This window comes from Ornithorhynchus anatinus, chromosome 11 (genome assembly GCF_004115215.2).
Source record: "Ornithorhynchus anatinus isolate Pmale09 chromosome 11, mOrnAna1.pri.v4, whole genome shotgun sequence".
NCBI lineage: Eukaryota > Metazoa > Chordata > Mammalia > Monotremata > Ornithorhynchidae > Ornithorhynchus > Ornithorhynchus anatinus.
In genome coordinates, this window is record NC_041738.1 from 3,198,836 (window position 1) to 3,213,325 (window position 14,490).

Here is a 14,490-nt window from a genome sequence, read left to right on the forward strand (position 1 = left end):
TACAGTGCTCTGCACATAGTAAACGCCAATAAATACTATTGAATAAATTAATAAAGCAGGTGATCTTGGGCAAATCATTTAACTTCTCTGTGCGTGTCTTTTCTCCATCAGTCTATAATATTTATTGAGTACTTACTGTGGAAAGATCACTGGACTAGCTCTCGGAAAAGTACTGTATAATAGAGTTGGCAGACACAATCCCTTCCCACAAGGAGCTTACAGTCTTCAGGGGAAGTCAGAAATCGAAATAAATTGCAGAGAGGGGAAATAGAAGAATATAAGGAGAGGTACATAAGTGCTGTGGAGCCGGGTATCAAACTGCTTAGTGGGTGCACAGTCAAGTTCATAGGCAATGGAGAAGGGAGGGTGGGTATGGAAAATGTCCAAAACGGAACTCATCTTCGCAACCAAACTTTATCCTCCCCCTGACTTTCCCATCCCTATAGGCAGCACCACCATCCTTCCTGTCTCACAAGCCCATAACCTTGGTGTTATACTTGTCTCCTCTCTCTCATTAAACCCACAGATTTCAACTCTATCACTAAATCCTGTTGGTTCAACCTTCTCAACATTGCTAAAATTCACCCTTTCCTCTCCATCCAAACTATCGTGTTAATCCAATCACTTATCCTATCCCGCCTTGATTATTGTATCCGTCTTCTTGCTGACCTTCCCGCCTCCTGTCTCTCCCTACTCCAGTCCATATTTCACTCTGCTGCCCGGATCGTTTTTCTACAAAAAGGTTCAGGTCGTGTTTCCCCAATCCTCAAGAGCTCCTAGGGGTTGCCCATCCACCTCCGCGAAAGCAGAAACTCCTCACCATTGGCTTTAAAGCGCTCAATCACCTTGCCCACTTCTACCTCATCTCACTACTCTCCAACTATAACCCAGGCCACACACTTTTCTCCTCTAATGCCAACCTACGCACTGTCCTTGATCTCATCTATCTAGCCGCTGACCTGTCTTCCACAGATGAAAAGAGGCCTGGAAGGCCCTCCCTCTTCCTATCCGACAATTACTCTCTCTGCCTTCAAAGCCTGATTGAAGACCCAACTCCTCCAAGAGGCTTTCCCTAACTGTGTCCTCATTTCCTTTTCTCCCATTCCCTTCTGCGTCACCCTGACTTGCTCCATTCATTCACCCCTGCCACCAGCCCCCGACCCCGCCTCTAAGGCGGTGGGGATTCAATACCTGTTCTCCCTCCTACTTAAACTGTAGGAGATAGGTGAGAGAGAGATACTCATCCCCATCTGATTTGAGTGGCAGCCGAAAACCTGGCAGGTGTCTGGAGAGGGGTGGAATGCCGTTAGATAAATCCCGGTTGAAGAGGAGGAGAGTGGAATCAAGCTCCGGCCTCTTTCCCAGATTTCCTAGCCTAATGAGCCATCTCGGGGCGTCTCAAGGGTCCCGTCCCCGGGGACCCCAAAGTAGAAGCCATATACTCTCCACCAGCTCAAAAGCTCATCAGTAAGACTGGTTGCTGGGTCCATTCTTGTCTCTGGTCTCTCTCGCTTATCTGGATCTCCGCCCCACCGGCTCCCTGCTTCATTGCCAGCGGTCAGCGTTCAACTGACGGAAGTGGACGGGACACTGAAAGCCACTCGGCTATCGGTCTCTGGCCTTTCACCAGCCTCAGGAAGGACACTTCCAGCCTCGGACTTCGGGATCGGTCTCCCAGTGGCTCACTAAGCCCAACCACCCTGGGCCATGCTGTTTTAGCTGCCAGTGACCTGCCTTTCCCGTGCTCTCCTGCCTCTCGCTGAAATCCCATCCTCTCTCAGGTAGGCAGCCTCCAGGCCCCTCTACTCCCCACAACCACCACCGCCAACCTGGGAGTGGGGTTCAGGATCTCCTCCAAGCCTTGACATTAGGCAGGCAGTGTGGCCTGATGGAAAGGGCATGGTACGGGGAGTCAAGATACCTGGCTTCTCGTCCCAGCTCTACCTGCTTGGTGACCTTGGACAAGTCACGGAGCCTCTTCGGGCCTCATTTTTTTCATCTGGGGATGAAATGGGGATAAGATCCCCGTTCTCCCCCACTCTTAGACTGTGAGCCCTCTAGGCTGTAACTTCAGTGTGGGCAGGGAAAGTGTGTGCCAACTCTGTTGCATTGTACTCTCTCAAGCGCTTAGTACAGTTCTCTGCCCAAAATAAATGTTCAATAAATACCATTGATGACGATGGCGTAGGGGAACAGGGACCGAGCCTGATCTGATTACCTTGTATGTATATATCAAATTCATTAATATTCAACGAACGCAGACCTGTGAGTCTAGCTCTGTCTGGACCCGGGCACTGAGTTACCCCAAATGATGGTGGATTCATCATCACCCTTCTCCCCAGAACCCCCGCGGGTGGGATGGAGAACCTGCTTGGGATCTCTGCTCCTCTGCCCCTCATCTAAAGAACTGACTTTAGTTATACTGTCCAGGGCGTGGGTTGACCCCTCACAGTGCTCAGAGCACTAAGCCCAGGGTCAGGGCCTCCAGAGCCTTGGGGAGAAGGGTGTATTCTAAACATTCGATATTAGGTCCAGGTATTAACTGAGCTAGGAGTGTCAACTCTGCTTATCTATGTTTTTGTCTTAGATCAGTGGCATTGATTGCACTCCAATACTATGTAGAGCTCTGAAAAAACTGCTTGCGAGAAGATAACAGAAGTAAAACAGCAAAGTTCTTGCCTTCAGGGAGCATATACTCTATTGGGGGAAAGTAATAATAATAATTATGGTACTTGTTAAGTGCTTACTTTATGGCGAGGACTATTCTAAGCTCTGGGGTAGAAACAAGTTCATCAGGATGAGCACAGTCCCTGTCCCACATAGGGCTCACGTTAATAATAATAATAATAATAATGTTGGTATTTGTTAAGCGCTTACTATGTGCAAGAGGTACCTGAGGAACAGAGAAGTGAAGTGACTTGTCCAAGGCCACACAGCAGACATGTGTTGGAGCTGGGATTAGAACCCAGGTCCTTCTGACTCCCGGGCCCTTGCGTTATCTACTAAACTATGCTGCTTCTCTAGAAGACACAAATTCCACTGGTAGAAATAAATTATACTATCCACCTAAATATTAGTACATGCATAACCTTCCAGTGCCCCTGTTCAGACTATAAACCCCCTGAGGGCTAGGGACCAAGTTCTATTTGTTCTTTATTTCACTCTTTCCCAGCACTTAGTCCAGTGCTTTGCTCACAGTAGGTGTTCAATTAAATATTTGCAAAAGCGTGAATGAAAGCACTTGTACCGATTTGTAATAATAATAATAATGTTGGTATTTGTTAAGCGCTTACTACGTGCCAAGCACCGTTCTAAGTGTTGGGGTAGATACAGGGTAATCAGGTTGTCCCACGTAGGGCTCACATGCTTTATCCCCATTTTACAGATAAGGGAACTGAGGCCCAGAGAAGTGAAGTAACTTGCCCAAGGTCACCCAGCTGACAGGTGGCCGAGCTGGGATTAGAACCCATGTCCTCTGACCCCCAAGCCTGGGATCTTTCCACTGAGCCACACTGCTTCCCCAGTTGGTCAACTGCTAAGGGTGCTTGTCGCCCTAACATCTTAGGGTGGTGGGAATTCATCGGGGAAGGCTTCCTAGAGGAGGTGGGGCAAAGCTTTGAAGATGGGGTAAGCCGTGGTCTAGCAGACGGTGGGGACTGGGGGAAGGAGTTTGGGCCTCCGGGGTTTAAGCTGAGGACGAGTTTCGGGCCTTTGAGTGGAAGGTAAGAAGAAACAGTGTAGTCTCGTGGGCCTGGGAGTCAGATGACCTGGATTCTCATCCCCCTCTGCCACACACCTGCTGGGTGACCCTGGGAAAGTCACTTAACTTCTCTCTGCCTCAGTTCCCTTATTTGCAAAGTGGATTCAATACCTGTTCTCCCTCCTACTTAAACTGTGAGGCCCCATGTGGGACACGATTATCTTCTATCTGCCCCAGTGCCTACTACAATGTTTGACAGACAGTCAGTCGTATCTGATGAGCATTTACTGTGTGCAGAGCACTGTACTAAGCGCTTTGGACAGTACAATATAACAATAAACGGCCACATTCCCAGCCTAGAGGAGGATACATTAATATAAATAAATAAATTACATATAGGTACATAAGTGCTGTGGGGCTGGGAGAGGTGATTAAAAAAGTTGGGGCATTGAAGAAGGGAGTGGGAGAAGAGGAAAGGAGAACTTAGAGACAAGTAATAAGCGATTAACAAATACCACTTCTATTATTCATTCAAGACAATTTTATTTATTGAGCGCTCACTGTGTGCAGAGCACTGTACTAACCGTTTGGGAGAGAACAATATAAGACTAAACACACATATTCCCCACCCACAAGGAGCTGACATTATTTTTAAGTCTGGCGGCGACAGTCAGAAGCAGGTCCGCGGGCCAGTTGTCAGTCCTGCCGTCTGACCGCGGCCCGCGTTTCCTTCTGCAGATGCTTTTCCTGGGGGGTGCGGAGGAGGAGAACCTCACGGTCGCGACAGAGTTCCTCCTCTTGGGGTTCAGCGACCTCCCCGAGCTGTGGCTCTTCCTTTTCCTGACCTTCCTCCTGCTGTACCTGGCCATCCTGGCGGGGAACATCCTCCTGCTCAGTCTCCTGCTGGCCGACGGGGCCCTGCACTCGCCCATGTACTTCTTCCTGGGGAACCTATCGATCCTGGACCTCTGCTTCACGGCCGTCACGGTGCCCAACACGCTAGCCAATCTCCTCACCGGGAACGGGGCCATCTCCGCCACTGCCTGCGCCGTCCAGGTGTACTTCCTGCTGGCCTTCGGCTCGGCCGAGTGCTACCTCCTGGTGGCCATGGCCTTCGACCGCTTCGTGGCCATCTGCAGCCCGCTGCGCTACGCGGCCGTGATGGGCCGGAGGACGTGTGTGGGGCTGACGGTCGGGTCCTGGTTCGTCGGGGCCCCCGTGTTCCTGGGGCAGACCCTGTGGGTCTTCGGCCTCCCCTTCTGCGGGCGGCGGGAGGTCGGCCAGACCTTCTGCGACGTGCCCCCCCTGCTGCAGTTGGCCTGCACGGATACGGCCGGCCACGAGCTGGGCACGGCCGTCATGGCAGCCTGCTTCTCGGCCCTGCCCTTCCTGCTGATCCTGGGGTCCTACGCGCGCGTGCTGGGTGCCCTCCTGCGGATGCCGTCGGCCGTGGGGAGGCAGAAGGCCTTCTCCACCTGCTCCGCCCACCTGCTGGTGGTCACGCTTTTCTACGCCTCTTGTGGGGCCATGTACCTGCGTCCCAAGTCCACGTTCTCCCTGCGGAATGACCGGCTCCTGGCACTGCCCTACACCTTCGGCACTCCCCTGCTCAACCCTCTGATCTACAGCCTGCGCAACAGGGATGTGAAGGGGGCCCTGCGGAGGGCCCTGGGGAGGCTGCCCAGCTCAGAGCGCGTATGACTCCCCGAGACCTGCCAGGGGCGAGCCCCCTCCCTGAGCCCTGCCTCCATCCCAGCAGGGCTGTGGGGGCGAGGCGAGACAGACGGGCGGTGGGACTGGAACCGTGGTGCCCGCGGTCGTGGAGAATGGAGACAGCAAGACGGTGGCCACGGCCCAGCCAAATAGTATTTGTGAAGTACTTACTACGTTCCCGGCCTTGTACTAAGCGCTGGGGTGGATACAAGCAAATCGGAGAGCAGACCGGAGTTCTAATCCTGGCTCTGTCACTTGCCTGCTGGGTGACGCTGGGCAAGTCCCTCAAACGCTCTGTGTCTCTGATTCTTCGTCTGAAACATGAGGGACTTTAGGCTGGCCACGAGGAGCAGCTCCCACAAACAACTCTAGACTGTAAGCTCCTTGTGGGCAAGGAATGTGTCTACCAACTCTATTGTACTCTCTCAAGCGCTCATTACATGCTCTGCAAATAGTAAGTGCTCAATAAACATCACTGACTGACTGGGTATAAAATACCTGTTCCTTCCTCTTCCTTAGACTGTGAGCCCTGTGTGGGACAGGGACTGTGTCTGATCTCGCATCTACTCCAGTGCTTGGCACGTAATAAATGCTTAATAAATACCACAGTAATTATTATTATTCAGGCCCCGCTTCTAATTTACCAGAAATGGTGGGCTTGGATCTGATGCTTCTTTTGGATTTTTATGTGTCAGAGTTCTGAGACAGAATTGGCTTTGAAAAAGAGTCAGTGGATTTGAGACCCTACTCAGCCCACCCTCTGCAGGAAGTCTTCCCTGACTGAACCCCTTCCGTCACTCCAACTCTTTATCTACCTCATTACTTGTGCACATAGCGTATATTTGTGTTTTTCTGTAAGGTTCAGTCACTATAATCTAATGGTGCAACTGGGTTCTAACATTCACTTGTCTCGTTAGAGTGCACACTCCTCGTGTGCAGGCTCCTTGTCTTCGTCTCATCATCGACAGTATTTATTCAGGACTATTATAGAGTACTGACTTGGTCACTTATGGTGAACTGAGGACTGAATTGAGCTCCTACTGGGTGCAGAACACAGTCCTGGACACCTCCTGGGTGTGCAGCACTGAACTAGGCTCTTGAAAACATGGAATAGAAGTAAATGACAGTCCCTACCCTCAAGAATTTACAGAGCTAGTTTCTTTTGCAAATCCCCATCAGTGCGTAGTCCAGAGTAGAGGCATCGATAATACTGCTGATAACAGTGATCACAGAAGTTGGATAACAGCACTAAAACATTTTCCTTTTCCTCACCATGCAGTAAAATCTCCTTTCAGAAAACTCCGTGACTGAAATTCTGCTCCGCTATCCTCAGCTCCCTCCTAATCTTTGTTTTTTGCCTCTGTATCACCTTAGTGTTTCGTTTCATCTCTCCTAATGTGTCTGTCACCAATCCCTTCTCCCCTTTTTTGTTATTAGATTGTGAGCCCTCCAGGGACAGAGCCTAATTCCCACCAGTTTTCTCTCCCAGTGCTTAGCACAGTGCTCTGTACGCAGTAAGTGCTTCATAGTATTTCTACTACCGACATAAAGCATAGTTTTCCGCAGGTCTTGACCTCTCTAAGTTAGTAATCAGAAGTTCCGTCCCTACTCAGGAGGACGGACAAGAGGAGAGAATCCCATTGCAATTCTCCCATGCTTTCCAGTGCTTAGCACAGTGCTTGACACATGGTAAGTCAATCATATTTATTGAGCTTTTACTGTAAGCACAGCACTGTTCTAAAAGCTAACTAAGCATCCTTTACTACTCCTCTTTGTGTTTTTCTAGAGAAGCACTCCAAACTCTGCAGGCTTTATTAAACAAATGACTGATTCCATTAAAAAATGGTCGGCCACCACTCTCTGCTTGGCCCTGTTACGCTACTTCCTGTTTTCCAGAACGATTCTCTTATAGTGTAGCACCCCATCTTCTTCCCCTGAACACCCCTGGTACTTAAACATTCACTTCAGAGATCTTTCAGCAGTTTCAGTTTGTCTTTCAGACACGGTCGAGTGGAAAGAGCATGGGCCTGGGAGTCAGAGGACCTGGGTTCTAATCCTGAGGTGGCCTGCCGGGTGGCCTTGAGCAGATCATTACACGCTTTGTATCTCAGTTTCTTCATCCGTAAAATGGGGATTCAACACCTAGTCTCCCTCCTCTTTAGACTATGAGCCGCAAGCGGGACAGGGACTGTGTACACCTCGCTTATTTTGAATCTACCCCGGGGTTTAGTACAGTGCTTGGCATATAGTAAGTGCTAAATAAGTACCATTTTCATCATCATTTAATTGGCCACATTAAAGAAGACCTGAGGAGACAGCATGACTTAGGGGATAGAGCATAAGCCTGGGAGTTGAGAGACCTGGGTTTTTTTAATGGCATTTATTAAGTTCTTACCATGTGTCAAGCATTGCTCTAAGCACTAGGGTAGATGCAAGTTAATCAGGTTGGATGCAGACCATGTCCCAGATGAGTCTAAATAGGAGGGAGAACAGGGTTCTAGCCCCAGTTCTGAGAAGAAGCATGGGTGGTCTAGTGGATAGAGTGCAGACCAGGGAGCCAGAAGGATCTGGGTTCTAATCCCATCTCCAACACTTGTCTGCTGGGTGACCTTGGGAAAGTCACTTCACGTCTCTGTGCTCAGTTACCTCTTCTGTAAAATGGGGATTACGTGGGACAGAGACTGTCGAACCTGATTATCTTGTATCCACCCCAGCACGTAGAATAGAGCTTGACACACAGTAAGCACTTAGCAAATACCAAATAGAGCGCTTAATAAATACCATATTAAAAGAAAAATCTCTTGCACTTGCCTGCTGGGTAACGATGGGCAAATCACTTAACTTCTCTGTGCTTTGCTTTCCCCATCTGTAAAATGGCAATGAGACCCCTGCTTTGTTTCCCTCTGAGACGAGTCCCATGTGGAACAGGGACTGTGTCCGCTTTTGTATTTAATCCAGTGCTTGGTACATATTAAATAGTAAGTGCTCATTAAACAGTGCTCTGCACATAGTAAGAGCTCAATAAATAGTATTGAATTAAGTACCATCGTTACTATTAGGACTTCTTTTTGCACATGCTGCTGGTTTGGCTTTCTCTAATTCCTCTTGGTGTGGCAGTAATCAAAAGGGAAGTTTATCGGTTGAAATAGTGGCAGAGTTTTCTACGTGTGTCCATCTTTGTGTGGGGTAAATCTTACTAGGTTTATGGAAATTTAATATTTTTTCATTCATTAATCTTTACTGAGCTCCGACACTGATTAGAGCCTGGCACTACGTTCTTGGAAGAGTGGACAGAAGAAGAAAAAGAGCCTTGTTGTGGTCAGAGTACGTGTCTACCAACTCTCTTGTATGGAACACTCCCAATCGCTTAGTACAGTGCCCTGCACAAAGTGCTCAATAGATATGATTGATTGATTCACTGACATGGTCCCTACTCTTAAAGAGTTTACTGCCCGGTAGCTGGAGCAGACAGACACAAATTTTATACATACAGTGGGAACAGGAAAGAAAACAAAGATACAACCGGGTAATGGCAAAAGTGCAGACCAAAAAATGAATAAATAAACTTATAAATAACTAAACAAGTGAACGTATCTATAATAATAATAATAAAAAAGGTATTTGTTAAGCGCTTACTAGAATCAAAGATGCTGGAAATTAGTTGAGGATGGAAGGAGGGGAGATTTCAGGAGGGACAATTTCTTGGTCTGGAGAATTTGAAGGGGAAGGGAGCCCCAGACTAAGCCACAGTCTTGCATTTGATTCATTCATTCATTCAATCATATTTATTGAGCGCTTAGTGTGTGCAGATGATGACCTCAGTACAATGTTCTGTATACAGTAAGCATACCGTATACAGTACACAGTATACAATAAGCACTCAATAAATATCAGCGATTAAATGATCGATTGGCTTCAATCAATTCTGGTTCTCCCAAGTTTCTAATTATAACGCATTTGCTATGTGCCAAGCATTGTACTAAGCCCTGGGGTAGAGCTGATGTAATCAGGTCAGTCTCAGTCCTTATCCCACATGGAGGAAGGGAAATTAGGTATACGAATCTCCATTTTACGGTTGAGGAAATAAACAGAGAAGATAAGTGACTTCCCCAAAGTTTCACAGCAGGCAAGTGCTAGGGCCGGATCTAGAACCCAGGCCCCCTGGCTCCCAGGCCCAACCTCTTTCCATTAGCTGGGGTGTTTCTCCAGGGGGACCCGGGACCCCCACGCCCCCAACCCTCGCTCTAAAGTCATCCTCTCCCAAGTGGCTGTGAAATCAGCTACCGCTCCCAAGCGCCAGACTCCATAGTTATGAATTTTTCCCATTTTCAACAGCCTCCGCCCCCTTGACCAACGTTGCTTGCTTGCCACTAGAAGTCAACCCTGCATTTACCAGAGAAGAACTGCCCTCTCTAAACTCTGAAAGATTCGAAACTACCAACCCCTGGGGAAGCTGGACCTTGTAGACTAGAGGGGGAGTCAGACATCAGAAAAAATTATGGATACGTATAATAAACGTTGTGGGGCTGAGGAGCAGCGTAGCCTAGTGGAAAGATCTTGGGCCTGGGGGTCAGAAGGACCTGGGTTCTAATCCAAGCTCTGCCACTTGTCTGTTGTGTCACCTTGGGCAAGTCACTTACCTTCTTTGTGCCTCAGTTTCTTCATTGTAAAATAGAGACTCAATACCTGTTCTCCTTTTTACTTAGCCTGAGTCCTAGGTGGGACGGGACTGTGTCAGGACTCATTGACCTTATCTACCCCAGCTCTTAGAACACTTACACATAGAAAGCGCTGAACAAATATCGTAATTATTGCCATAATTGTTATAAATTCCTTTTAAGAGGAAGGGAAAGCTTGTAATTAATCATTTATTTTAAGGTGTTTTTATTTTATGGTATTCGTTAAGCATGTGCTATGTCCAAACACTGTTCTAAGCACTGGGGTAGATAGAAATTAATTAGGTTGGACATAGTCCCTGTCTTCCATCCCGCTCACACTCTAAGTAATTGTCCGGGCAAGGACTCAAACCACTGTGAAGAACTCCCTTTCAGTCTAATGGTCCCCTTAGTGGAGATCCAGCCCCGAAGAGATGTTCCTCCTCAGGATTTTTCTGAGGGCATCCTGAAAATTTTTGTTCCTTAGGCTGTAGATCAGGGGGTTGAGCATGGGGACCACAACGGTATAAAACAAGGAGGACACTTTCCCCTCACCCGGAGATTCTCCCGAGGAAGGCTTCAGATAGGTGAATGCCCCGGACCCAAAAAATAGGACGACGGCCATGAGGTGGGAGCCGCAGGTGCCCAGGGCCTTTTTCCTGCCCCGGCCGGAGCCGACGCGCAGGACGCAGGAGAGGATGCGGGCGTAAGAGCCGAGGATGCCCACGCTGGTGGCCACCATGTTGAAACCCCCGCTGGCGAAGACCACCAGCTCGTTGATGTCTGTGCGGGAGCAGGAGAGGACGAGGAGGGGGCGGATGTCGCAGAAATAGTGATTGATGACATTCTCTCCGCAGAAGGACAACCTCAGCATACAGGCGGTGTGAACAGCTGCGCAAAGAGAGCCCGCGGTGTAGACGCCGGCCACTAGCAGGGAGCAGGCCCGCGGGGACATGACGGTGCCGTAGAGCAGAGGGTGGCAGATGGCTACGTAGCGGTCGTAGGCCATGGCCGTCAGCATGAAGCCCTCGGCGATGACAAAGACGAGGAAGAAGTAGAGCTGGGCCATGCAGGCGGGGTAGGAGACGGAGTTGGTCCCCACCACGAAGCCCGCCAGCATCTTGGGGGTGGTGACGGAGGAGTAGCAGAGGTCGACGAAGGACAGGTTGGTGAGGAAGAAGTACATGGGGGTGTGGAGCGGAGGGCTCAGCCCGATCAAGGTGATCAGGCCCAGGTTCCCCATTGCTGTGGCCACAAAGACGCCCAGGAACAGCAGGAAGAGGGGGAGCCGCAGCTCTGGACGCTCTGCCAACCCCACCAGGATAAACTCCGTCACCAGAGAGTGGTTCCCTGCAGCCATTCTCTCCTCAGGCTGCCCTGGGGGGGGGGGGGGGGTGTGGAACAGAAGACTCTAGTTAGATGGGACCTCCATCCTGCTTGGAGGAAGCAGTCGCAGTCTAAGAAATTCTCCTTGCCCAAGTGGATCTGTCCCTTCCTCCGCAGAGAAGTCCAAGATGCCTCGAATCTAATATTGATTGATTAGCAGGAACCGAGAGCTCAGCTCAGCTCACATCCATCCAAAGAGGATGGAGAGGTCCCTTTCTAGAAGGGTCACCGTGGGAGGGGACAGAAGATCCAGGAGCAGCGACGGAGGGACAGCGTGGCCTAATGGAAAGAACCCGGGCCTTAGAGTCAGAGGACCTGGGTTCCAATCCTGCTCCACCACTTGCCGGCTGTGTGACCCCGGGCAAGTCAGTAAACTTTTCTCCGCCTCAGTTTCCTCATCTGTAAAACGAGGATTCACTGCCTGCTTTTCCTCCTACTTGAGCCCCATGTGGGACAGGAATTGGGTCCGTCCTGATTAACTGGAAACTACCCCAGTGCTTTGAATAGAGCTTGTCATGTAGTAAGCGCTTAACCAGCTCCATGATAATAATGGGACTCCTACCCTCTTCGGGGAAGATAGACCCAAACTGGTTGAGAACAGACCCAGGTCTGTCTTCTCACTCAAACGATCAGTGGTAATTATTGAGCACCCACTGTGTAAAGAGCATTGGCTAAGCACTTTGGAGAATACAACAGAGTAAGAAGAAACTATCTCTGTGTTCGAAGAGCTTATAGTCTACCAGAGGAGACAGGTACAAAATAATTTACAGACAGAAGATGAGAAAGGAAAATTTGAGGTGTAGATACCTGAGTGTTTGAATCACCTTCTCCATCCTCCTCTAGCAGTCCACAGCTCCCTACAGCCCACAGTGAAGACAAGCCACTTCACTGCTCTGTGCCTCAGTTATCCCATCTGTAAAATAATTATGTTATTTTAAGTGCTTACTATGTGCCAAGCTCTGTTCTAAATGCTGGGCTATATACAAGATAATCAGGTTGCCCCACTTGGGGCTCACACTTTTAATCCCCAATTTGCAGATGAGGTGACTGAGGGACAGAGAAGTTAAGTGACTTGCCCGAGGTCACGCAGCAGACAAGGGGTGGAGGCGGGATTAGAAGCCAAGTCCTCTGACTCCCCAGCTCGGGCTCTTTCCACTAAGCCACGAAAATGAGAATTAATTCTGTGAGCCCCATCCGGGATATGGATTGTGTCCAACCTGATAGCTTATATTTACCCCAGAGCTTAGTATAGTGTCTGGCACATAGTTAGCACTTAACAAATACCATAAAGGAGAAGAAAAGAAGAGAGATTTCTCCGCCGCCCCCCTCCACTCCCAGGATCTATAAGGATGTTGACTCTTGTCAACGCTGGTCCAGGATCCCACAAGACCTGGAGTCCAGTCAGTGCCTTGAAGTTCATTCACTCATTCCATCATATTTATTGAGCACTTACTGTGTGCAGAGCACTGTATTAAGCACTTGGGAGAGTACAGTAGGACAATAAACGACACATTCCCTGCCCCCATTGAGCTTACAGTCTAGAGGGATAAGGCAACTCTAGAATTTGAACCCAGGAATTCCTGTTTACAAGTATTTACAAGTGTCGGCTCCATAGGGCTCTAGCCAACTTGGACGCAGAACCTACGTGGCTTAGTGGCTACCATCTTAGTGGTAAGTGGCTATCGAAGTGGCTACCACAAGTTCTGCACGATCTCTGCTCCTCTCCCACTCAGACTCTGAGGAGCCAGGATGGGAGTCGGGGATGGAGCTAGATGGAATCAGGAGATGGTGTTTTAAAGACCTCAGCTACCGCTGCTTGAGATTTGAGAGAGGACATTCCAGAGGTGGAATCTCGAGACTCACCCTCCCTCTTCCAGAGGCCGGAGTCGCTGGGGTCCATTGCCTTTCCAAGAGAGCCGATCCCCACTCCCACACCCACACAGTTGGGATCTGCGGCCTCAGCTCCAAGATCCCGGCATGAGCTTAAAAATATTTTGGCCGGGGGGGTCCCCGAGGACCACCCGGCCCCGGCAACGACCTCTGTGGGGAATGGCAAAGAAAGGCTCGGGGACGCTCCCAGGGCTCATGACTCTCTCCTCGACTCCTCGGAGTGTTTATGATGTGGAACACAACCCTGAGCTGGGAGAAATCTGGTTCACCCCAGCGGGAATTCAGTGTCAGATAGCCCCAGAGCCCCCAGGGTCGCCCTGACCAGAGTGGAAGAGGAGCCGGCCATCTCTTCCTCTAGATTGTAGGCTCCTGTTGGGCAAAAGAATGTGCCTAACAACTCTATTTTATTGTAATAATAGTAATAATAATGGTACTTGTTAAGTACTTATTATGTGCCAACCACTGTTCTAAGCACTGGGTAGATACACGTTGATCAGGTTGGGCAGAGTCCCTGTCCCACATGGGGCTCCCACGCTTAATTCTCATTTTACGGATGAGGGAACTGAGGCACAGAGAAGTCAAGTGACTTCCCCAAGGTTACACAGCAGACAAGTGGCGGAGCTGGGATTAGAACTCACGTCCTCTGACTCCCAAGCCTGGGGTCTTTCCACTAAGCCATGCTGTTTCTCTAGAATAATGGTATTTGTGAAGTGTTTACTATGTGCCAGGCACTGTACTAAGCGCTGGAGTGGATACAAGCAAATCGGGTTGGACACGGTCCCTGTCCCACGGGGAGCTCACAGGTTGGATCAAGTTCAGCGCTTCTCACATAGTAAGTGCTCGACAAATAACACAGTTATTATTATTGTTAATAATAATAATAATAATGTTGGTATTTGTAAAGCTCTTACTATGTGCAGAGCACTGTTCTAAGCGCTGGGGTAGATACAGGGTAATCAGGTTGTCCCTCGTGAGGCTTACAGTCTTAATCTCCGTTTTCCAGATGAGGTAACTGAGGCACAGAGAAGTGAAGCGACTTGCCCACAGTCACACAGCTGACAAGTGGCGGAGCTGGGATTCGAACCCTTGACCTCTGACTTCCAAGCCCGGGCTCTTTCCATTGAGCCACACTGCTTCTCTTGTTAC

At 49.4% G+C, this 14,490-nt stretch overlaps 2 protein-coding genes across 2 annotated transcripts; one reads left to right on the forward strand and one right to left on the reverse strand.

Moving 5' to 3' along the window:
• Positions 1 to 4,438: 4,438 nt before the first annotated feature.
• On the forward strand, positions 4,439 to 5,401 carry LOC100087381 (olfactory receptor 10A4-like). Its single transcript, XM_001517288.3, has one exon. It carries the CDS (start codon positions 4,439 to 4,441, stop codon positions 5,399 to 5,401), a length of 963 nt encoding a protein of 320 aa, XP_001517338.3.
• A 5,076-nt stretch (positions 5,402 to 10,477) lies between these two features.
• LOC100682153 (olfactory receptor 151-like) lies at positions 10,478 to 11,431 on the reverse strand. The gene has a single exon (XM_007662703.2). It carries the CDS (start codon positions 11,426 to 11,428, stop codon positions 10,478 to 10,480), a length of 951 nt encoding a protein of 316 aa, XP_007660893.1. The 5' UTR covers positions 11,429 to 11,431.
• Between the last annotated feature and the right edge of the window lie 3,059 nt (positions 11,432 to 14,490).